The 26340-nt window shown below is 46.3% G+C and overlaps 1 protein-coding gene across 1 annotated transcript in view; it reads right to left on the bottom strand.

The window, feature by feature from the left end:
• Positions 1-26340, bottom strand: part of LOC134908956 (adhesion G protein-coupled receptor F5-like) — a 306960-nt gene that overhangs the window by 116369 nt on the left and 164251 nt on the right. Inside the window, exons 2-3 of the mRNA XM_063915240.1 lie at positions 14552-14674; positions 4528-4600 (exon numbers count right to left, since the gene is read on the bottom strand). Coding sequence (XP_063771310.1) covers positions 4528-4600; positions 14552-14653 — 175 coding nt within the window. The 5' untranslated portion in view covers positions 14654-14674. The remainder of the gene's footprint in view (positions 1-4527; positions 4601-14551; positions 14675-26340) is intronic.

Genomic DNA, 26340 nt, shown 5'->3' on the forward strand with positions numbered 1-26340 from the left:
GAGTGCCAGATACACATTGCCCCACAGTGCCAGATACACATTGCCCCACAGTGCCAGATACACAAATGTCCCCAGAGTGCCAGATACACATTGCCCCACAGTGCCAGATGCACATTGCCCCACAGTGCCAGATGCACATTGCCCCACAGTGCCAGATACACATTGCCCCACAGTGCCAGATACAGAAATGCCCCCAGAGTGCCATACATTGCCTCACAGTGTCAGATACACATTGCCCCACAGTGCTAGATACACAAATGCCCCCACTGTGTCAGATATACATTGCCCCCCGTGCCAGATACAGAAATGCCCCTACAGTGCCAGATATGCCCCCAGTGCCAGATATCCTCCAGTGCCAGGTATACATGCCCCCCTGTGCCAGATATCCCCCAGTGCCAGGTATATATGCCCCCCTGTGCTAGATATGCCCCCAGTGCCAGATATCCCCCAGTGCCAGGTATACATGCCCCCCCAGTGCCAGATATCCCCCAGTGCCAGGTATACATGCCCCCCCAGTGCCAGATATCCCCCAGTGCCAGGTATACATGCCCCCCCAGTGCCAGATATCCCCCAGTGCCAGGTATAACATGCCCCCCCAGTGCCAGATATCCCCCAGTGCCAGGTATAACATGCCCCCCCAGTGCCAGATATCCCCCAGTGCCAGGTATACATGCCCCCCTGTGCCAGATATCCCCCAGTGCCAGGTATATATGCCTCCCTGTGCCAGATATGCCCCCAGTGCCAGGTATACATGCCCCCCTGTGCCAGATATCCCCCAGTGCCAGGTATATATGCCCCCCTGTGCCAGATATGCCCCCAGTGCCAGGTATATATGCCCCCCTGTGCCAGATATGCCCCCAGTGCCAGGTATACATGCCCCCCTGTGCCAGATATCCCCCAGTGCCAGGTATATATGCCCCCCTGTGCCAGATATGCCCCCAGTGCCAGGTATATATGCCCCCCTGTGCCAGATATGCCCCCAGTGCCAGGTATACATGCCCCCCCAGTGCCAGGTATAACATGCCCCCCTCCCCTACTCACCGCTGCCGTCGCTGTCCTCCTGTCTGTCATGTGAGGGAAGGAGAGTGCAGCCTGCGCCTCTCGTTCCCCTCAGTCTTCGGCGGGTGTCTCAGTTTAATTCAGCGCCGATCCGTGAGCCAATCAGAGCTCGCGGGTGCGAGCTCTGATTGGCTCACGGATCGGCGCTGAAGTAAACTGAAACACCCACCGGAGACTGAGGGGAACGAGAGGCGCAGGCTGCACTCTCCTGCCCTCACATCAGAGGCGTGTGCGGCGGTGCGGCGTGGGGGAGGGAGGGAAGGAAGAGGAGCGGCGGCCCGTCGGTGTGGGTACGGCGTACCCACGGCTAAATTCTTACGGGTACGCCGTACCCACCCGTACCCGCCCACTTGCACCACTGCTCCCAACTCAGATTCATGTCCACTGTGTTTAATTATTGTGTATCCCCATTTCGCAAGTACAGATATCAGGTGTGACATTGTATTATTCATTAGCATATGAGTCAGAATTTTTAATTAATTTCTGTTAATCCGTCATCCAGGTATTGAGAATTCCCCCAACTGACACCAGACAATCCTGGCTCTATGCTCCATACTTCCTGGTGCTAGATGAGAGACACACAATGCAATTCAGGGGCCACGTGTGATAATGACTGAGTGTTTCTTGGCTTTTACAGGTAATATATATATTGAATAAGGCTACCTGAGTGCAGGATGAGCCCTGTGTGGTCTACAAAGCATGCATTGTGTATAACATGACTAGTGTAATGTCACATGTCAGTGATGCTACGCTATGTAACTACTGCTAATTTCTAATGCAAACTGTGGAATCAGAGTATTTATACAGCATAGCACAGTAAGTCAGACGCCTCTGCTAATGTTTGTCTTGTGTCTGTTCCACTAATTACTTTATTCATTTGTAATGTTTGTTAAATCATGAAGCTCTGTAGATTTCTAAAGCTAAGCAAACAGAAATACACCTATCATTTGACCTCTGTAGTAGCTAATATCTGCTCGCCAAGTATATTTCATAAAACGGCCAGTTTCCGCCCAGAAACACCCACTTCCTGTCAATCAGATTACGATCACCAGAACGAAGAAAAAACCTCGTAATGCCGTGAGTAAAATACCTAACTGCATAGCAAATTTACTTGGCGCAGTCGCAGTGCGAACATTGCGCATGCGCAATTAGCGGAAAATCGCTGCGTTGCGAAGAAAATAACCGAGCGAACAACTCGGAATGAGGGCCATTATCCGATTGAGTGGACAGTTCAATTGTAACTAAGATAGGATGTTACACTGTCCTATTTAACTACTCAGGGACATATATATACTATAAACCCCCCCCCCACCACCATTTCTATCTGTTAATCACTCCTTAACTACAGAACGATATTGTTAAAACATAGGAGGAGTGATTTTTGTTTTTGTTTTGGATTTTGTTTCTTGTTTTTTGTTATTTCTAGTGGATCACTTGACAATATATTTAGTGGTGAGGATTTAATAAAATACCACTTCCAGACACAATACTATCACCGATATTTGGATCGATTATTTAATACAAGCAGGAGTCATATTAGGTGCCCCAGCGCCAGATTTTATTATTTCATTTCTTACTATCTTCTATCTTTTTAATATTTCGCTTTTTAGATAGGTGGGGAGTTTATTTTATTTTACTATAATTAACAAGCATGAGACCTCTGGTAGTGAGCATGAAAACCCCTTGGCAACAAGCATGAAACCCTTGGCAACAAGCAGGAAACACCTTGGCAATGAGCATGGGGCCCCCTGTCAGCAAGTAGGGAAACCCCTTGGCAACGAGCATGAGACCCCTGGCAGCGAGCAGGTAAACCCCTTGGCAACAAGCATGAAACACAGAGCATGAAACCCCTGGCAACGAACATGGAACCCTTGGCAACGAGCAGGACACCCCTGACAACGAGCAGGTAATGTAAAAGTAATTAGAAGCCTTACTGTGGGGCATAATTTGTAAAGGGCATTATTGTGTTGGGGGCATAACTGTGTGGCATAATGTGTAATTGGATTACGGTGCGGTGTGGTGTAATGGGCATTATGGTGTGTGGCATAATATGTAATGGGTATTACAGTGTGTGGGATATAGTGTAATAGGCATTACAGTGTGTGGCATAACGTGTAATGGGCTTTACAGTGTGTGGCAAATAGTGTAATGGGCATTATGGTGTGTCATTGTCTAATGGGCATTATGGTGTGTGACATAATGTGTAATGGGCATTATGGTGTGTGCAATAACATGTAATGGGCATTACGATGTGTGGCAGATTGTGTAATGGGTGATACGGTGTGTGGCAAATGGTGTAATGGGCATTATGGTGTGTCATTGTGTAATGGGCATTACAGTGTGTGGCAGTTCCTGAACCTGTTTTTCTTCAAAAATAGCACTGCGCAGCACAATATACATGATAAATGTGATGCCTATGCAATAAATTCCAAATGCAATTTGACCATGTGTGAATTCATCCCTAAGCATATACTGTAAGTATGTTTTTCAGTGTATTAGATGTTATTTTGTTGCAAACGCTACCTATTTTTAGTTCTGTTTTCTATACCATTATAGCATCTTCCAAATCATTACAAACACCAGATAATCTAATTAAACAAATGTGTTTAACTAAAGATTACTAATAAAAGTTCTTACCCTAAGCCTCAGCTCATACAAGCAGTAGAAGCAGATGCTATGGATCACTGCACATACACAGCAAAGATAAGAAGACACTGTGTCATCATGTGCTGCTGTCTCTTCCTCTGCCACGGGTCCCACAAGAGGACTAATAGTTTGCAGCAGGGATTCCTGAGCAATTACAGCAAATCACTGTCCTCACAAAGAAACTCCTTAGTGGCACCCCGGCAAGCTGAGTTGAGCTGTAGTTAAGAATCCGGGGAGATTTGATTTACAATGTGGGGCAGCAGGAGATTACACACTGAAATGGGAGCCTACCACAGGATGCGGGATGGTAGGCAGCTATGATTTATCAAAGCTTGGAGAGAGAGAAAGTAGAGAGAGAGAAAATACCAACCAATCAGCTCCTGTTTGAAAAAATGGCTGGTTGGTACTTTGTCTCTCTCCACTGTATCTCTCTCCAAGCTTTGCTAAATCTCCCTCTTAATTGCAAAGGGATTTATTTAATAACTTGGCGAATTGTGCTTAACTGTTCAGAAAAGCAGCCAATCAGATGTTGTGCTTTAGGTGGGTGCACTCTACAAATGAGAAGTCATCAAGTAGCTTAACTATTGATTTTAGCCAGTGACTTTGTATGTGGAATAACCATTTGCAAAAATATGGCAGCTTGCAGTAATATGCTTTAGGATTTATTCCATTTTAGTAAGTGTTCTCCTTGGATACTGGTTAATGTCTTTGATGTTAATGTTATACTTATAAAACTAATAATAATGATTAAAAGCAACAAACAAATTTTGACAATGCAACATACAGTAAGAGCTATGGTGATAATAGCAATCACTTATTTACCAGCGTCACGCTTCTTTCTTGTTAGGCTTCTATCCATTGCTACTTCAGATTCAGTTCTATGGAAAACATGACCCTATAGAATACAAAAAGTACATTACATATATTAGTCAGGCCCACTATACTAGATTTACAATAATGCTGCAATCTGCAAATGTTTATTTCTCTGACGTCCTAGTGGATGCTGGGACTCCGTAAGGACCATGGGGATATAGCGGCTCCGCAGGAGACAGGGCACAATAATAAAAGCTTTAGGATCAGGTGGTGTGCACTGGCTCCTCCCCCTATGACCCTCCTCCAAGCCTCAGTTAGATTTTTGTGCCCGACGAGAAGGGTGCAATCTAGGTGGCTCTCCTGAGCTGCTTAGAATAAAAGTTTAAGTTAGGTTTTTTATTTTCAGTGAGTCCTGCTGGCAACAGGCTCACTGCTACGAGGGACTTAGGGGAGAGAAGTAAACTCACCTGCGTGCAGGATGGATTTGCTTCTTAGGCTACTGGACACCATTAGCTCCAGAGGGATCGAACACAGGCCCAGCCATGGAGTCCGGTCCCGGAGCCGTGCCGCCGACCCCCCTTGCAGATGCCGAAGTTGAAGAGGTCCAGAGACAGGCGGCAGAAGACTTTCAGTCTTCATAAGGTAGCGCACAGCACTGCAGCTGTGCGCCATTGTTGTCAGCACACTTCACCAACAGTCACCAACTGTCACTGAGGGTGCAGGGCGCTGGGGGGGGCGCCCTGGGCAGCAATGTATAATACCTTTTTATGGCTAAAATACATCACATATAGCCCTTGAGGCTATATGGATGTATTTAACCCCTGCCAGATCTCACAAACTCCGGGAGAAGAGCCCGCCGAAAAGGGGGCGGGGCCTATTCTCCTCAGCACACGGCGCCATTTTCCTGCTCAGGTCTGCTGTGAGGAAGGCTCCCAGGCTCTCCCCTGCACTGCACTACAGAAACAGGGTTAAAACAGAGAGGGGGGGCACTTATTTGGCGATATAATTACATATATAAAAATGCTATAAGGGAAAACACTTGTATAAGGGGTTGTCCCTGTATAATTATAGCGTTTTTGGTGTGTGCTGGCAAACTCTCCCTCTGTCTCCCCAAAGGGCTAGTGGGGTCCTGTCCTCTATCAGAGCATTCCCTGTGTGTGTGATGTGTGTCGGTACGTGTGTGTCGACATGTAGGAGGACGATGTTGGTGAGGAGGCGGAGCAAATTGCCTGTATTGGTGATGTCACTCTCTAGGGAGTCGACACTGGAATGGATGGCTTATTTAGGAATTACGTGATAATGTCAACACGCTGCAAGGTCGGTTGACGACATGAGACGGCCGGCAAACAAATTAGTACCTGTCCAGGCGTCTCAGACACCGTCAGGGGCTTGTAAAAACGCCCATTTACCTCAGTCGGTCGACACAGACACGGACACTGACTCCAGTGTCGACGGTGAAGAAACAAACGTATTTTCCTTTAGGGCCACACGTTTCATGTTAAGGGCAATGAAGGAGGTGTTACATATTTCTGATACTACAAGTACCACAAATAAGGGTATTATGTAGGGTGTGAATAAACTACTTGTAGTTTTTCCTGAATCAGATAAATTAAATGAAGTGTGTGATGATACGTGGGTTTCCTCCGATAGAAAATTATTGGCGGTATACCCTTTCCCGCCAGAAGTTAGGGCGAGTTGGGAAACACACCTTAGGGTGGATAAGGCGCTCACACGCTTATAAAAACAAGGGGCGTTACCGTCTCCAGATACGGCAGCCATCAAGGAGCCAGCTGATAGGAAGCTGAAAAATATCCTAAAAGTATATACACACATACTGGTGTTATACTACGACCAGCAATCGCCTCAGCCTGGATGTGCAGCGCTGAGGGGGCTTGGTCGGATTTCCTGACTGAAAATATTGATACCCTTGACAGGGACAAGATTTTATTGACTATAGATGCATTTCTATATATGCGAGATGCGCAGAGGGATATTTGCATTCTGGCATCAAGAGTAAATGTGATGTCCATATCTGCCAGACGAAGACACGACAGTGGTCAGGTGATGCAGATTCCAGACGGCACATGGAAGTATTGCCGTATAAAGGGGCGGTCCATCGGACCTGGTGGCCATGGCAACAGCTGAAAAATTCACCTTTTGTTACCCCAAGTCACATCTCAGCAGAAAAGGACACAGTCTTTTCAGTCTCAGTCCTTTCGTCCCCATAAGGGCAGGCGGGCAAAAGGGCCAGTCATATCTGCCCAGGGGTAGAGGAAAGGGAAGAAGACTGCAGCAGGCAGCCCATTCCCAGGAACAGAAGCCCTCCACAGCTTCTGCCAAGTCCGCAGCATGACGCTGGGGCCGTACAAGCGGACTCAGGTGCGGTAGGGGGTCATCTCAAGAGTTTCAGCACGCAGGGGGCTCACTCACAAGTGGACTCCTGGATCCTACACGTAGTATCCCAGGTGTACATTGGAAATTCGAGACGTCTCCCCCTCACAAGTTCCTGAAGTCTGCTTTACCAACGTCTCCCTCCGACAGGGAGGCAGTATTGGGAACAATTCACAGGCTGTATTCCCAGCAGGTGATAATCAAAGTACCCCTTCTACAACAAGGGAAGGGGTATTATTCCACACTATATTGTGGTACTGAAGCCAGACGGCTCGGTGAGATCTGAAATATTTGAACACTTACATACAAGCGTTCAAATCAAGATGGAGTCACTCAGAGTAGTGATAGCGAACCAGGAAGAAGGGGACGATATGGTGTCACTGGATATCAGGGACGCTTACCTACATGTCCAAATTTGCCTTCTCACCAAGGGTACCTCAGGTTCGTGGTACAGAACTGTCACTATCAGTTCAGACACTGCCGTTTGGATTGTCCACGGCACCCCGGGTCTTTACCAAGGTAATGGCCGAAATGATGATTCTTCTTAAAAGAAATATGGACGCTTTCCTGATAAGGGCAAGGTCCAGAGAACAGTTGGAGGTCGGAGTAGCACTATCTTAAGTAGTTCTACGACAGCACGAGTGGATTCTAAATATTCCAAAATCGCAGTTTTTTCCGACGACACGTCTACTGTTCCTAGGGATGATTCTGGACACAGTCCAGAAAAGGATGTTTTCTCCCGGAGAAGAAAGCCAGGGAGTTATCCGAGCTAGTCAGGAACCTCCTAAAACCAGGAAAAGTATCAGTGCATCATTGCACAAGGATCCTGTGAAAAATGGTGGTTTCTTACAAAGCGATCCCATTCGGTAGATTTCACGCAAGAACCTTTCCGTGGGATCTGCTGGAAAAATGGTCCGGATCGCATCTTCAGATGCATCAGCGGATAACCCTGTCTCCAAGGACAAGGGTGTTTCTTCTGCGGTGGCTACAGAGTGCTCATCTATGAAAGGGCCGCAGATTCGGCATTCAGGACTGGGTCCTGGTGACCACGGATGCCAGCCTGAGTGGCTGGGGAGCAGTCACACAAGGAAAAAATTTCCAGAGAGTGTGATCAAGTCTGGAGACTTCTCTCCACATAAATATACTGGAGCTAAGGGCAATTTACAATGCTCTAAGCTTAGCAAGACCTCTGCTTCAAGGTCAGCCGGTATTGATCCAGTGGGACAACATCACGGCAGTCGCCCACGTAAACAGACAGGGCGGCACAAGAAGCAGGAGGGAAATGGCAGAAACTACAAGGATTCTTCGCTGGGCGAAAAATCATGTGATAACACTCTCAGCAGTGTTCATTCCGGGAGTGGAAAACTGGGAAGCAGACTTCCTCAGCAGGCATGACCTCCACCCGGGAGAGTGGGGACTTCATCGGGAAGTCTTCCACATGATTGTAAACCGTTGGGAAAAACCAAAGGTGGACATGATGGCGTCCCGCCTGAACAAAAAACTAGACAGATATTGCGCCAGGTCAAGGGACCCTCAGGCAATAGCGGTGGACGCTCTGGTAACACTGTGGGTGTACCAGTCAGAGTATGTGTTCCCTCCTATGCCTCTCATACCAAAAGTACTGAGAATCATAAGAGGGAGATGAGTAAGAACGATACTCGTGGTTCCGGATTGGCCAAGAAGGACTTGGTACCCGAAACTTCAAGAGATGTTCACGGAAGACCCGTGGCCTCTACCTTTAAGAAAGGACCTGCTCCAGCAGGGGCCTTGTCTGTTCCAAGACTTACCGCGGCCGCGTTTGACGGCATGGCGGTTGAACGCCGGATCCTGAAAGGGCATTCCAGATGAAGTCATCCCTACCCTGGTCGAAGACAGGAAGGATGTAACCGCAAAACATTTTCACCGCATTTGGTGAAGATATGTTGCGTGGTGTGAGGCCAAGAAGGCCCCTACAGATGAATTCCAACTGGGTCGTTTCCTACATTTCCTGAAAACAGGACTGTCTATGGGCCTAAAATTAGGGTCCATTAAGGGTCAAATTTCGGCCCTGTCGAATTTCTTCCAGAAAGAACTGGCTTTAGTGCCTGACGTTCAGATGTTTGTAAAAGGGGTACTGCATATACAGCCTCCTTTTGTGCCCCAGTGGCACCTTGGGATCTCAATGTTGTTTTGAGTTTCCTAAAGTCACATTGGTTTGAACCACTCACCACTGTGGACTTAGCATCGTCACCTTCCATGTGAGATATTTTATTAGCCCTGGCTTCAGCCAGGCGTGTGTCAGAATTGGCGGCTTTATCATATATAAAGCCCTTACTTAATTTTTCATTCTGACAGGGCAGAATTGAGGACTCGTCCTCAATTTCTCCTTAAGGTGTTTTCTGTTTTTCACATGAACCAACCTATTGTGGTACCTGCGGGTACTAGGGACTTGGAGGACTCCAAGTTACTTGACGTTGTCAGGGCCCTGAAAAATATGTTTCCAGGACGGCTGGAGTCAGAAAATCTGACTCGCTGTTTAGCCTGTATGCACCCAACAAGATGGGTGCTCCTGCTTCTAAGCAGACGATTGCTCGCTGGATTTGTAATACAATTCAGTTTACACATTCTGTGGCAGGCCTGCCACAGCCAAAATCTGTAAAAGCCCATTCCAAAAGGAAGGGGGCTCATCTTGGGCGACTGCCCGAGGTGTCTCGGCTTTACAACTTTGCCGAGCAGTTACTTGGTCAGGGGCAAACACGTTTGCTAAATTCTACAAATTTGATACCCTGGCTGAGGAGGACATGGAGTTCTCTCATTCGGTGCTGCAGGGTCATCCGCACTCTCCCGCCCGTTTGGGAGCTTTGGTATAATCCCCATGGTCCTTACGGAGTCCCAGCATCCACTAGGACGTCAGAGAAAATAAGATTTTACTTACCGATAAATCTATTTCTCGTAGTCCGTAGTGGATGCTGGGCGCCCATCCCAAGTGCGGATTGTCTGCAATACTTGTACATAGTTATTGTTACAAAAATCGGGTTATTCTTGTTGTGAGCCGTCTTTTCAGAGGCTCCTTCGTTGTTATCATACTGTTAACTGGGTTCAGATCACAGGTTGTACGGTGTGATTGGTGTGGCTGGTATGAGTCTTACCCGGGATTCAATATCCTTCCTTATTATGCACGCTCGTCCGGGCACAGTATCCTAACTGAGGCTTGGAGGAGGGTCATAGGGGGAGGAGCCAGTGCACACCACCTGATCCTAAAGCTTTTATTATTGTGCCCTGTCTCCTGCGGAGCCGCTATATCCCCATGGTCCTTACGGAGTCCCAGCATCCACTACGGACTACGAGAAATAGATTTATCGGTAAGTAAAATCTTATTTTTGCATTGTTCACATACAGTTGCGCTGAGAGGAGAGGGGAGCGGATACCAATTACCACTAGGCCTCTTGGAGGGGGGGAGGGGGGTCGTTTCCCAGTCCCGTGCATAGGATTTGGCCATACCCCTTGCAGTACCCAGGTCCCGCAGCTGTCTCAACAGCACTGTTCACATATACAGTACTGGCCTGAGGCTGAGATGCACACAGCTGCATCAGAATCTGGCGATTTCTCTCATACTGTGCATGCGTCACGGGCTGTGAATACTCTGCAGTTGCTAAATGGGCCCTTATGGGTGTTAATTGGGTAGCAACAATGCAATCCATTTTGTGGGTGTGTTGGGGCATGTCATAGACGTGTACCCAGAGCTACTCACTACTATGCTTAGTTGTGCACACATAATTCCATTGGATCTCCTGCACTTAGTTTGGCGTGTAAGAACCAATGATAGCGATCAATGGAGCAGTTTGGGCTGTGTGTTTGCAAAGATGAATCTGAACCAAAATATGGGCATGTAGTCTCAATAGCATACTGATCGCAATCCGTTTGCAGCAGGAGTCCGGAATAGGGCCCTACAGTATATGTCAATTAGTCCATATTAAGAAGTGACACTTCAAAATGCTTTACACTGTGTGCTCCCCGTTCAATCTTGCATTATGGGGGTCATTCCGAGTTGATCGCACGCTGCAGATTTTCGCAGCGCAGCAATCAGGTTACTACTGCGCATGCACCGCAATGCACGCGCTCGTCGTACGGGTACAAACAGCATCGTTGCTGTGCAAGGCTTCTAGCGACGAATTCATTGGCACAACCGACCGCAAAGAGAGTGACAGGAAGAGGGCATTTATGGGTGTCAACTGACTCTTCTGGGAGTGTTTGGGAAAATGCAGGCGTGTCCAGGCGTTTGCAGGGCGGGTGTCTGACGTCAAATCCGGGACCGGACTGGCTGAAGTGATCGCAGCGGCTGAGTAAGTTCAGACCTACTCAGAAACTGCCAAAAACATTTTCGCCCCGCTCTGCTGCACAAGCGTTCGCACACTTGCAAAGCGAAAATACACTCCCCTAGAGGCGGCGACTATCTGATCGCAGCGCTGCAAAAAATAGCTAGCGAGCGATCAACTCGGAATGAGGGAATATGTTTGCCAGCACGCGTGAACCGTGCCATGGATATAGAATATCATAGGAGCACCATGCTCTATAAAAGGCCTATCCCAGCACTGCCCTCTGAATTTTACCCCCAACAGTATTTTATTACCTCCCCCCTCCTTTCTTTTCTCCCCTGCTCTCTTTTAAAAACACTATGGAGAATACTTTGGAGCATTGGTTATGAGGGGACCGGTGGAAGACATCAATCTACTGCAGATAATCTTTATTATGTGGGGGATAATAATTTAATGTCACAGTGAAACTGTTATTGGGGAAAATTTAAATGAGGCTGGTTGGAGAAAAATAGGCCTATCGGGGAGGAATGAGGCCTATTTATTAAAAGAGGATGCTATAAATGTAATGTGTAGGATGGTTGGTGGGAAATATGACTATTAGATGTGAATGCTGTTAGTTTATTTTTGTTTCTGGTTAGGTGGAAGGAGGCATATAGGACTTTTCACCCTTCGCTTCACTGTCCGGGAGGTGATTGGTGCCTCTTTCCCAACATTCCAGGATACAGAGAGGCCGCAACTGGGCTACAGACACCAGCAGCAGCAGGTAGTCAAAGCTGTAAGAACAGGTACAGTAGGAGGGTAACTATCTGCTAACTGTCCTGGTTCTGAATGGGACAGTCCTGATTTTGGTGGACTGTTCCTTTCAATCAAGGCTTTGCCCTGACTGCAGGGACAGTTGGAAGTTTATTTACAGGGGCAGGGTGGGAGGGCAGCCAAACACTGCTTCAGGGCCGTTTCTTGGGGCAGGCGAGCAGTGCAACCGCACTGGGCGCCCGCCGCGGTACTAACTGTGGCTCCCTGCTTCCCACTCCTATTTCTCCCAGAGTAACCCGCTCGGGGGGCGGAGTTTCACGGAATGACGCAATTGCGTCGTTACGTCACGACGCAACCTCGTCACGACGCAAAACTCCCCCACCGAGCGGAGTACAGAGGGGGATCCAAGTTAGGAAGAGGGAAAGGCCGACGCGAGGAGCGACTGGTGGGGGGGGGGGGGGGCGAAGAGCGGTAATCGCCTCTGTAAGTATTCTCTCTCTCTCAATGTGTAAAATGGGGACACCTGCCGTAATGTGTGAAATGGGGACTCTTGCCTGCCGTAGTGTGGGGATTTAATGTATCAAGGGCATTGCGGTGTGTGGCATAATATGGTGCAGGGGGCATTACTGTGTGGGGCTTAATATGGTAGAATTTTTTTTCCTGTGGTGGTCGTGATCTGTTGGAGCAAGGTCAAAAACTGGATTGTGAGGTAGTCTTTCAGACGAGGCCACACCCATTTAGATGAGGCCACGCCCCGTTACCGGGTGCGCGCGCAAGTTGTTGTTTTTCATCTAGGTGTGTGTGGGGGGGGGGGGGGGGGCCCACATTTTTTAATGTCATGGGGGGGCGCATTTTTAAATCTCGCACTGGGAGCCAAATTGGCTAGAAACAGCCCTGCACTGCTTTAAGTGATAGCCATTGCCTCTGTAAACTGACCAATGAGCGTGGCATGGCAGTGCACAAGTGAGCAAAGGCCCAATGTCAGGGCTTCAAGCATCCAAAGGGGCCTTGGTTCATCCCTCCTACCACGCAGTTAAAGATTGTCTTTGTTGTTTACGTTCTTGAGACTGAAGTAATATGAAAAGCCATTAAGGTGTGTTAAAGGGAACATCTCAAAAAGTAATATATCTTACACCATTTTCTATAGCATACCATGAATTGGGGCACTCTTATGTGGCAATATATAAAAATGGGGCGGGGGAGGGGGGGGGGGCATGAGGTCCCAAGATTTCTATTGCCAGGCCAGCATGAGCGGCACGTACATTGCCACGTCACTCATCAGTTTGGCCCTGTCTGCTCACATTTTGGCCCCACGGATTTACGTCATGCCCGTATTGCTCCTATTAGGACATACTCTCACACTGTGCTTTACAGACGCTCGCAGGGAGCACTGCAAAAATATTTCCCCGAGTTCCGGAATTTCAAAACAAAGCATCTAATCTAAATGTCACACACTTGGTGAGCTGGTTTCTGATTAAGCACACAAACCCCGAACAGCGAGGCTTAAGTTCCATACGATACAAATAGCTGAACGAATGTGTTGCTGGCCATAGTAATTATGACAGGACGACCTCACAGAACAATGAGGCTTAGAGAACAAGATAATAAATGTCTGTTCCCTAACCACACTAGAGCTTAAACCACAAACCTCAACTTGATCTTCCCCCAAAGTTTTTAATCACTGCAGGATGTTTTATGGTTATACAGGGATATTTCTGTAAACCTAGACAAAACACCGTGGATAAGTAATTATTCACATCATCCTTCTCATCGCCATATATAGAGAAATGTGAGCTACTTTGCGTCCAGCCAGCCAAACGGAATACTCAATTTAATTCAGTTAGGTACTTCGGCGGAAACTAAAACAATTTGTGGGCCTGGAGCTTCATATCTTTGGAAGTTGGTTTAATCATAATTAAAAGCCATCTGAATATTTGGTTTTATGTTATTGGTCCATTATAACTTTTTCAAAGTAAGGTATTGTAAATGGTTACAAATTGAGGATGAACTTGACACCGGACCTGATTAATAATTGAATGAATGGGACTACAGCTCCAGGCCTCCATATAAAAATAGGCCCATCGTCATGCCAGCAAGATGATGAGCAACCTACAGTAGCTGGCTACCATGGTCGGTAATAAAATATTAGGTATTAAATTGTATTTTTATTTTATTATGCAAGTTTTTCTGCTATTATGTATCTAGGGAGACAATGGTGCTAATAATGTACGGAATATACACGCCCACATGACACCCACACATCACTGGCCATGCCTCCTCCACTTCTCACAGTAGGTTCTGGATCATTTTCAGCCCTAGGGTCATGTGACCCTTATTCCGTCCCTAGCTTGAGATTCAATAACAAGCCAGACCAGTGTGTTATAAATAGCAAATTGAATATTCTCACAGAACAACAAAACAAGACAAATAGACACTTTGATGGGGTAAAACATAACCGGTTCACAAAACATATACCAATTTATTTATTCATTCAGTGGGTCATTCATTCATCAGCACTTATGTGATTCAGAGGTTTCAGGTTAAAGAAGGACTCATAAAGGAATTTCGCCTCAAGGATTCTTGTTTGTACTCACCAAGGAGGAGAGCACCGCTGAGAGGTCCCATGCTTCTATTGTCTCCTCAGAAGGTGTCACGAGTACAGACAGTGAAAAGAGAAATAGCCACACAAGACGCATCTTGTGACTCGTTCAGCAAGTCTGGAAATGAATACAAAACGCTCAGTTGTCAAGTTCTAGGAAAACATTTTCTGCACTCAATAAATGATTACACCTTAAATACTAGCTACAGCATCCTGACCTGTTATTTTTATCCTATTTATGTGTCTTCTCCATATTGTGAGGTCACCAAAACGACATGCTGTAGGGGTCGATTTGTGAGCCCATGCGAGTAAGTGTGGCTGTATGCCACCCTTGCGGTAACTCCGAATTTACTGATTTACAACCAGGGTCCGAAGACAAATAGCAACCTTACAGTGTTATATGACATAAGCAGACACTTATTACAGCTTGTTCAGTGCAGACTGATTTTAATAAATGTGCACGGCTTGTAGAATCCAGTCACTTTGTATGTGGTAAATGGGTTAAAGTGTTTCACATCTCATTATAGCCGGATTGGTATACAAGCATATTGGCAAACGCTGGTGGGGGTTCCAGTTGCCTGGAAACCCCCCCCCCCCCCCCCCCTCCCGATTATGACCACAATAGAAGTAGTATACTATATAATACAATTTTATTACAGCTGCTGACAGAACATGCATTGAGAGATAGAACATGAACTGAACATGCCCGGCGGCAGCAACTTCTCCTACCAGATGTGCTGTGTTTCTGGATCTGAGTGCTCAATCAGCGCACTAGACCAGAGAGCAGCTGCCAGCAAGGAGAGACAGGCATCTTACCATGAGGTGGGAGAATGTGTGCTTAGAAAGCTCAGGTTTGTCTCCTACTGGTTATATTGTATATTTATATATTTATTGTGGGATGTTTAACATTTTCCTGACCACTTATGCTACTTATATGAGATAAATATTTTTGATACAAAAAAAATCATTTTGTAGACTCTCTCCCCTCCAGCCTCCAGACTCCTGGACTTACTCCTAAAATCTCCAGAGCAGGGAACTTGGATTGTGGAAAGGGTACCACCTCTGATGCAAAAACCAAAGACATTAAAAAACCAAAGACATTCAGCTGAGGCGGTATGGCCCTACTGCCACATATAACGGGTTACAGTAATCTCTGGTCTTGTATATGTCTGATGTATTACAAACACTACACTGTATGGCTGACCCTACTTCCACACATAATGGCTTACAGTGATCGCTGGCCTTGTATATGTATGATGTATTACATACCAAAACTGTGTATGGCTCTGGGGCAGGTTTTCATCCAGGATGTCTCTGTACATTGCTGCATTCACCTTTCCCTCTATCCTGACTAGTCTCCCAGTTCCTGCCGCTGAAAAACATCCCCACAGCACGAAGCTGCCACCACCATGCTTCACTGTAGGGATGGTATTGGCCTGGTGATGAACAGTGTCTGGTTTCCTACAAACATGACGCCTGGCATTCACGCCAAGCAGTTCAATCTTTGTCTCATCAGACCAGAGAATTTTATTTCTCATGGTCTGAGAGTCCTTCAGGTGCATTTTGGCAAACTCCAGGTGGGCTGCTATGTGCCTTTTACTAAGGAGTGGCTTCCGTCTGGCCACTCTACCATACAGGCCTGATTGGTGGATTGCTGCAGAGATGGTTGTCCTACTGGAAGGTTCTCCTCTCTCCACAGAGGAATGCTGTAGCTCTGACTGAGTGACCATCGGGTTCTTGGTCACCTTCCTGACTAGGGCCCTTCTCCCCTGATCGCTCAGTTTAGATGGCCGGCCAGCTCTAGGAAGAGTCCTGGTGGTTCAGAACTTCTTCCATTTATGGATGATGGAGGCCACTGTGCTCATTGGGACCTTCAAAGCAGCAGATATTTTTCTGTACCCTTCCCCAGATTTGTACCTCGAGACAATCCTGTCTCAGAGGTCTACAGACAATTCCTTTGACTTCATGCTTGGTTTGTGCTTAGACATGTACTGTCAAGTGTGGGACCTTATATAGACAGGTGTGTGCCTTTCCAAATCATGTCCAATCAACTGAATTTACCACAGGTGGACTCCAATTCAGCTGTAGGAACATCTCAAGGATGATCAGTGGAAACAGGATGCACCCGAGCTCAATTTTGAGCTTCACTGCAAAGGCTGTGATTACTTATGTACATGTGATGTCTTAGTTTTTTTTATTATTAATAAACTTGCAAAAATCTAAAAAAAATGTTTTATTTTTTTTACATTGTCATTATGGGGTATTGTGTGTAGAATTTTGAGGGAAAAAATTCATTTATTCAAATAAATTATTCATAAATAAATTTATTCATAACAAAATGTGAAAAATGTGAAGCGCTGTTAATACTTTCCGGATGCACTGTATGTCTGCTGCATTACATACACTCCACTACACTGCACTACAATCCTACAGCCGCCTATAACGGATTACTGTGATCGCTAGTCCTTTATACAGTGCACTACAGTCCTATGGCCGCCTATAACAGGTTACTTTGATCGCTGGTTCTGTATATGTCTGATGTATTACATACTGTACAGTGCATTACGGTACTACGGCCGCATATAATGGGTTACTGTGATCGCTGGTTCTGTATATGTCTGATGTATTACATACTGTACAGTGCATTACAGTACTACGGCCGCATATAATAGGTTACTGCGATCGCTGGTTCTGTATATGTCTGATGTATTACATACTGTACAGTGCACTACAGTGCTATGGCCACCTATAAGGGGTTACTGCGATCGCTGGTTCTGTATATGTCTGATGTATTACATACTGTACAGTGCACTACAGTACTACGGCCACCTATAATGGGTTACTGTGATCGCTGGTTCTGTATATGTCAGTCTGATGTATTACATACTGTACAGTGCACTACAGTACTACGGCCACCTATAATGGGTTACTGTGATCGCTGGTTCTGTATATGTCAGTCTGATGTATTACATACTGTACAGTGTACAACAGTACTACGGCCACCTATAATGGGTTACTGTGATCGCTGGTTCTGTATATGTCTGATGTATTACATACTGTACAGTGCACTACAGTGCTATGGCCACCTATAATAGGTTACTGTGATCGCTGGTTCTGTATATGTCTGATGTATTACATACTGTACAGTGCACTACAGTACTACGGCCACCTATAATGGGTTACTGTGATCGCTGGTTCTGTATATGTCAGTCTGATGTATTACATACTGTACAGTGTACAACAGTACTACGGCCACCTATAATGGGTTACTGTGATCGCTGGTTCTGTATATGTCTGATGTATTACATACTGTACAGTGCACTACAGTCCTACGGCCGCCTGTAACGGATTACTGTGATTGCTAGTCCTTTATCTGTCTGACGTATTTCATACGCTGCAAATTGAATGAGTTAGATTACAGCTTGCTAAATGCTAATTATAATCTCTTCACATTCTCTCTAAAATCAAGCATTTGGAAAACCCCGTCTGGAAATCCTATGCTTGCCCCAGATGCAATGGGGGCTGAACAATGCGTGTAAGGTTCCTTATATACGCCCTGTAAGTTTGTTATACAACCCATAGAAAACAACCAACGCCTGCACATTGGAGACCAGAACTTCACTTTTACTGGCAATATAAGCCAGCAGTAAAAACCTGGGAGTATAGCATCAGCAATGTGTGCTAACCCAGGACACAGTGACATGGGACATTATTTATAGACCTCTATATAATATCACCAGAAGTGGAATACCGTATTTATACATTGCTGTGCTATTAGTGTAAGGCGTACAGTTATTAATCTCCTATACAAATCATAACATGAATATAGGGGCCTGCCCTTCACACTTTACAATCTGTAGGGATGAAAGCTGTAAGAGAGACAAAGGTGTGTTGTACAGGATGGTATGTAAGTAATTTAACATTTATAGTAGTGCACAGCATATAAAAATACATTATGGTCCTCATTTACAGTCGGGTGGTATTCATGTGACCGCAGGTCGCCACCGAGCCCGCAGCGAGCCCGCAAGGGGCTTGCTGCACTCGCCCCTCCCCGCCGGGATCCCGGCGTCGGTATGCTGCCGGGATCCCGGCGTCGGTAAGCTGACCGGCGGTCAGGAGACCGCCGGTCAGCCGTACTACACCCTTACAGTCGGATGCAATAAAAACTCACAGGGGCCATGAATGTGATTCGCTGCACCCTGACCCCATACCGCCCATCTGCGTCGTCCGCTCTGCGGAACTCCCAGACAGAAATATACCAAAGTCGGCAAGTACGATTTGTGCCGTGTAAAATATATGACTTGTGTAAAAGTTCAAAGTACACAAGCCCCGCCTCTCTGGGGCCCCCGGATGTATGGGAGCCATAATCATACCCCAAGATGGTACAGTCACGCCCCCTAGAAAAGTAGGCACCAACCAGGCATTGCCCCGCCTCCACAATTTGCCACTCATGATGTCTTGGTGGGCCTGGTGTTTACCTAGCAGCATAAAAGTACAGTATCAAAGGAACCATGTACAAGGGCCCCACAATGGTATCACACGGCCCTATAGATAGGGTGAAACAGAATAACATATCATATAATATCAAACGTCAAGGTAAAGGGCACAAATGGGCAGTATGTAATACACAGCAAATATACTGTAAAATAACACTAAGCACCGCAATACAAAATGCAACATTACGTGTGTGCATATATGGGCCTGCTTCTGTGTTGGACACAAGTGGCAATGCGCATGGTTATTGAAGATTTCAGCATATGTGTCAAATATAAGACATCAACAACCGCGCATGCGACAAATCAGACTTTGGCATGCGGATGGGATTTGCTAGTGCCTATGGATTGGCAACCATTTTTGGGCAGTAGCTTAGGCGTGGCAATGTAATCGCACAGATTTTTTGTATATACGGATGGAATATACCATCCTATATGTGGGCAGCACGGACGGTGTAATGGTTAGCATTACTGCCTCACAGCACTGAGGTCATGGGTTCGATTCCCACCATGGCCCTAACTGTGTGGAGTTTGTATATTCTCCCCGTACTTGTGTGGGTTTCCTCCGGGTACTCCGGTTTCCTCCCACAACCCAAAAAATATACTGGTAGGTTAGTTGGCTCCCAACTAAAATTAACCCTAGCGTGAATGTGTGTACATGTGGTAGGGAATATAGAGTGTAAGCTCCACTGGGGCAGGGACTGATGTGAATGTGCAAATATTCTCTGTAAAGTGCAGCAGAATATGTGTGCGCTATATAAATAACTGGTAATAAATTCTCTCATTGCCCTAAGCGCCAAGCAGCCACGGTCAGACAGAAAACCAGCCCTGGCTGCGTCCAATTTATAATCAGCCCCACAGTGTCAAAGGAAAATAGTTACACTAGAGATGAGCGGGTTCGGTTCCTCGGAAACCGAACCCGCCCGAACTTCAGTTTTTTTTACACGGGTCCGAGCGACTCGGATCTTCCCGCCTTGCTCGGTTAACCCGAGCGCGCCCGAACGTCATCATCCCGCTGTCGGATTCTCGCGAGGCTCGGATTCTATCGCGAGACTCGGATTCTATATAAGCAGCCGCGCGTCGCCGCCATTTTCACACGTGCATTGAGATTGATAGGGAGAGGACGTGGCTGGCGTCCTCTCCGTTTATAGAGAGTGAGACTACTAGAGTAGAGAGAGACACAGTATTATTTACTTTAGTAATTTTGGGGAGCATTAGGAGGAGTACTACTACTTGCTGAAGTGATAGTGTGACTGTATATCTGACTTGTGGGGGAGACAGTGGGGAGCAGTTAGAGTCTGAGAGCAGGAGTACATATTTTAACGTACAGTGCACACTTTTGCTGGCACTCTGCTGCCAGAGTGCCACACTGCCATTGTGACCACACTGACCACCAGTATATATTGTGATTGTCTGCTTAGGAGTACTACTTGCAAGTTGCTGATAGTGTGACCAGTGACCTGACCACCAGTTTAATTAATCACCACCAGTTTAATATATATATATATATATATATAATTGTATATAATATAATATATATATAATTGTATATGTATACCACCTACCCGTGTTTTTTTTATTTTTTATTTCTTCTTGATACATACTACTATAGTAGCTTACTGTAGCAGTCTACGGTGCTGCTGAGCTGACAGTGTCCAGCAGGTCCGTCATCAGTCATTACATAATAAATATATATACCTGTCCGGCTGCAGTACTAGTGATATTATATATATATATATATATATATATGTTAATTTCATCTCATTATCATCCAGTCTATATTAGCAGCAGACACAGTACGGTAGTCCACGGCTGTAGCTACCTCTGTGTCGGCAGTCGCTGGTCCATCCATAATTGTATACCACCTACCCGTGGTTTTTTTTTTTCTCTTTCTTCTTGATACATTCTACTATAGTAGCTTACTGTAGCAGTCTGCGGTGCTGCTGAGCTGACAGTGTCCAGCAGGTCCGTCATCAGTCATTACAAAATAAATATATATACCTGTCCGGCTGCAGTACTAGTGATATTATATATATATATATATATATATATATATATTAATTTCATCTCATTATCATCCAGTCTATATTAGCAGCAGACACAGTACGGTAGTCCACGGCTGTAGCTACCTCTGTGTCGGCAGTTGCTGGTCCATCCATAATTGTATACCACCTACCCGTGTTTTTTTTTTTCTCTTTCTTCTTGATACATACTACTATAGTAGCTTACTGTAGCAGTCTGCGGTGCTGCTGAGCTGACAGTGTCCAGCAGGTCCGTCATCAGTCATTACATAATAAATATATATACCTGTCCGGCTGCAGTACTAGTGATATTATATATATATATATATTAATTTCATCTCATTATCATCCAGTCTATATTAGCAGCAGACACAGTACGGTAGTCCACGGCTGTAGCTACCTCTGTGTCGGCAGTCGCTGGTCCATCCATAATTGTATACCACCTACCCGTGGTTTTTTTTTTTCTCTTTCTTCTTGATACATACTACTATAGTAGCTTACTGTAGCAGTCTGCGGTGCTGCTGAGCTGACAGTGTCCAGCAGGTCCGTCATCTGTCATTACATAATAAATATATATACCTGTCCGGCTGCAGTACTAGTGATATTATATATATATATATATATATATATTAATTTCATCTCATTATCATCCAGTCTATATTAGCAGCAGACACAGTACGGTAGTCCACGGCTGTAGCTACCTCTGTGTCGGCAGTCGCTGATCCATCCATAATTGTATACCACCTACCCGTGGTTTTTTTTTTCTCTTTCTTCTTGATACATACTACTATAGTAGCTTACTGTAGCAGTCTGCGGTGCTGCTGAGCTGACAGTGTCCAGCAGGTCCGTCATCAGTCATTACATAATAAATATATATACCTGTCCGGCTGCAGTACTAGTGATATTATATATATATATATATATATATATATATATATATATATTAATTTCATCTCATTATCATCCAGTCTATATTAGCAGCAGACACAGTACGGTAGTCCACGGCTGTAGCTACCTCTGTGTCGGCAGTTGCTGGTCCATCCATAATTGTATACCACCTACCCGTGTTTTTTTTTTTTCTCTTTCTTCTTGATACATACTACTATAGTAGCTTACTGTAGCAGTCTGCGGTGCTGCTGAGCTGACAGTGTCCAGCAGGGCCGTCATCAGTCATTATATAATAAATATATATACCTGTCCGGCTGCAGTACTAGTGATATTATATATATATATATATTAATTTCATCTCATTATCATCCAGTCTATATTAGCAGCAGACACAGTACGGTAGTCCACGGCTGTAGCTACCTCTGTGTCGTCAGTCGCTGGTCCATCCATAAGTATACTAGTATCCATCCATCTCCATTGTTTACCTGAGGTGCCTTTTAGTTGTGCCTATTAAAATATGGAGAACAAAAATGTTGAGGTTCCAAAATTAGGGAAAGATCAAGATCCACTTCCACCTCGTGCTGAAGCTGCTGCCACTAGTCATGGCCGAGACGATGAAATGCCAGCAACGTCGTCTGCCAAGGCCGATGCCCAATGTCATAGTACAGAGCATGTCAAATCCAAAACACCAAATATCAGTAAAAAAAGGACTCCAAAATCTAAAATAAAATTGTCGGAGGAGAAGCGTAAACTTGCCAATATGCCATTTACCACACGGAGTGGCAAGGAACGGCTGAGGCCCTGGCCTATGTTCATGGCTAGTGGTTCAGCTTCACATGAGGATGGAAGCACTCAGCCTCTCGCTAGAAAAATGAAAAGACTCAAGCTGGCAAAAGCACCGCAAAGAACTGTGCGTTCCTCCAAATCCCAAATCCACAAGGAGAGTCCAATTGTGTCGGTTGCGATGCCTGACCTTCCCAACACTGGACGTGAAGAGCATGCGCCTTCCACCATTTGCACGCCCCCTGCAAGTGCTGGAAGGAGCACCCGCAGTCCAGTTCCTGATAGTCAGATTGAAGATGTCAGTGTTGAAGTACACCAGGATGAGGAGGATATGGGTGTTGCTGGCGCTGGGGAGGAAATTGACAAGGAGGATTCTGATGGTGAGGTGGTTTGTTTAAGTCAGGCACCCGGGGAGACACCTGTTGTCCGTGGGAGGAATAGGGCCGTTGACATGCCTGGTGAAAATACCAAAAAAATCAGCTCTTCGGTGTGGAAGTATTTCACCAGAAATGCGGACAACATTTGTCAAGCTGTGTGTTGCTTTTGTCAAGCTGTAATAAGTAGGGGTAAGGACGTTAACCACCTCGGAACATCCTCCCTTATACGTCACCTGCAGCGCATTCATAATAAGTCAGTGACAAGTTCAAAAACTTTGGGCGACAGCGGAAGTAGTCCACTGATCAGTAAATCCCTTCCTCTTGTAACCAAGCTCACGCAAACCACCCCACCAACTCCCTCAGTGTCAATTTCCTCCTTCCCCAGGAATGCCAATAGTCCTGCAGGCCATGTCACTGGCAATTCTGACGAGTCCTCTCCTGCCTGGGATTCCTCCGATGCATCCTTGCGTGTAACGCCTACTGCTGCTGGCGCTGCTGTTGTTGCTGCTGGGAGTCGATGGTCATCCCAGAGGGGAAGTCGTAAGCCCACTTTTACTACTTCCAGTAAGCAATTGACTGTCCAACAGTCCTTTGCGAGGAAGATGAAATATCACAGCAGTCATCCTGTTGCAAAGCGGATAACTGAGGCCTTGACAACTATGTTGGTGTTAGACGTGCGTCCGGTATCCGCCGTTAGTTCACAGGGAACTAGACAATTTCTTGAGGTAGTGTGCCCCCGTTACCAAATACCATCTAGGTTCCACTTCTCTAGGCAGGCGATACCGAGAATGTACACGGACGTCAGAAAAAGACTCACCAGTGTCCTAAAAAATGCAGTTGTACCCAATGTCCACTTAACCACGGACATGTGGACAAGTGGAGCAGGGCAGGGTCAGGACTATATGACTGTGACAGCCCACTGGGTAGATGTATGGACTCCCGCCGCAAGAACAGCAGCGGCGGCACCAGTAGCAGCATCTCGCAAACGCCAACTCTTTCCTAGGCAGGCTACGGTTTGTATCACCGGTTTCCAGAATACGCACACAGCTGAAAACCTCTTACGGCAACTGAGGAAGATCATCGCGGAATGGCTTACCCCAATTGGACTCTCCTGTGGATTTGTGGCATCGGACAACGCCAGCAATATTGTGTGTGCATTAAATATGGGCAAATTCCAGCACGTCCCATGTTTTGCACATACCTTGAATTTGGTGGTGCAGAATTTTTTAAAAAACGACAGGGGCGTGCAAGAGATGCTGTCGGTGGCCAGAAGAATTGCGGGACACTTTCGGCGTACAGGCACCACGTACAGAAGACTGGAGCACCACCAAAAACGCCTGAACCTGCCCTGCCATCATCTGAAGCAAGAAGTGGTAACGAGGTGGAATTCAACCCTATATATGCTTCAGAGGTTGGAGGAGCAGCAAAAGGCCATTCAAGCCTATACAATTGAGCACGATATAGGAGGTGGAATGTACCTGTCTCAAGCGCAGTGGAGAATGATTTCAACGTTGTGCAAGGTTCTGCAACCTTTTGAACTTGCCACACGTGAAGTCAGTTCAGACACTGCCAGCCTGAGTCAGGTCATTCCCCTTATCAGGCTTTTGCAGAAGAAGCTGGAGGCATTGAAGGAGGAGCTAAAAGGGAGCGATTCCGCTAGGCATGTGGGACTTGTGGATGGAGCCCTTAATTCGCTTAACAAGGATTCACGGGTGGTCAATCTGTTGAAATCAGAGCACTACATTTTGGCCACCGTGCTCGATCCTAGATTTAAAACCTACCTTGGATCTCTCTTTCCGGCAGACACAAGTCTGCTGGGGTTCAAAGACCTGCTGGTGACAAAATTGTCAAGTCAAGCGGAACGCGACCTGTCAACATCTCCTCCTTCGCATTCTCCCGCAACTGGGGGTGCGAGGAAAAGGCTCAGAATTCCGAGCCCACCCGCTGGCGGTGATGCAGGGCAGTCTGGAGCGACTGCTGATGCTGACATCTGGTCCGGACTGAAGGACCTGACAACGATTACGGACATGTCGTCTACTGTCACTGCATATGATTCTCTCCCCATTGAAAGAATGGTGGAGGATTATATGAGTGACCGCATCCAAGTAGGCACGTCAGACAGTCCGTACTTATACTGGCAGGAAAAAGAGGCAATTTGGAGGCCCTTGCACAAACTGGCTTTATTCTACCTAAGTTGCCCTCCCACAAGTGTGTACTCCGAAAGAGTGTTTAGTGCCGCCGCTCACCTTGTCAGTAATCGGCGTACGAGGTTACTTCCAGAAAATGTGGAGAAGATGATGTTCATTAAAATGAATTATAATCAATTCCTCCGTGGAGACATTGACCAGCAGCAATTGCCTCCACAAAGTACACAGGGAGCTGAGATGGTGGATTCCAGTGGGGACGAATTGATAATCTGTGAGGAGCGGGATGTACACGGTGATATATCGGAGGATGATGATGAGGTGGACATCTTGCCTCTGTAGAGCCAGTTTGTGCAAGGAGAGATTAATTGCTTCTTTTTCGGTGGGGGTCCAAACCAACCCGTCATTTCAGTCACAGTCGTGTGGCAGACCCTGTCACTGAAATGATGGGTTGGTTAAAGTGTGCATGTCCTGTTTATACAACATAAGGGTGGGTGGGAGGGCCCAAGGACAATTCCATCTTGCACCTCTTTTTTCTTTCATTTTTATTTGCGTCATGTGCTGTTTGGGGAGTGTTTTTTGGAAGGGCCATCCTGCGTGACACTGCAGTGCCACTCCTAGATGGGCCAGGTGTTTGTGTCGGCCACTAGGGTCGCTTATCTTACTCACACAGCTACCTCGTTGCGCCTCTTTTTTTCTTCTTTGCGTCATGTGCTGTTTGGGGAGTGTTTTTTGGAAGGGCCATCCTGCGTGACACTGCAGTGCCACTCCTAGATGGGCCAGGTGTTTGTGTTGGCCACTAGGGTCGCTTATCTTACTCACACAGCTACCTCACTGCGCCTCTTTTTTTCTTCTTTGCGTCATGTGCTGTTTGGGGAGTGTTTTTTGGAAGGGCCATCCTGCGTGACACTGCAGTGCCACTCCTAGATGGGCCAGGTGTTTGTGTCGGCCACTAGGGTCGCTTAGCTTACTCACACAGCTACCTCATTGCGCCTCTTTTTTTCTTCTTTGCGTCATGTGCTGTTTGGGGAGTGTTTTTTGGAAGGGCCATCCTGCGTGACACTGCAGTGCCACTCCT

Source organism: Pseudophryne corroboree, chromosome 4 (genome assembly GCF_028390025.1).
Source record: "Pseudophryne corroboree isolate aPseCor3 chromosome 4, aPseCor3.hap2, whole genome shotgun sequence".
NCBI classification, from domain to species: Eukaryota; Metazoa; Chordata; class Amphibia; order Anura; family Myobatrachidae; genus Pseudophryne; species Pseudophryne corroboree.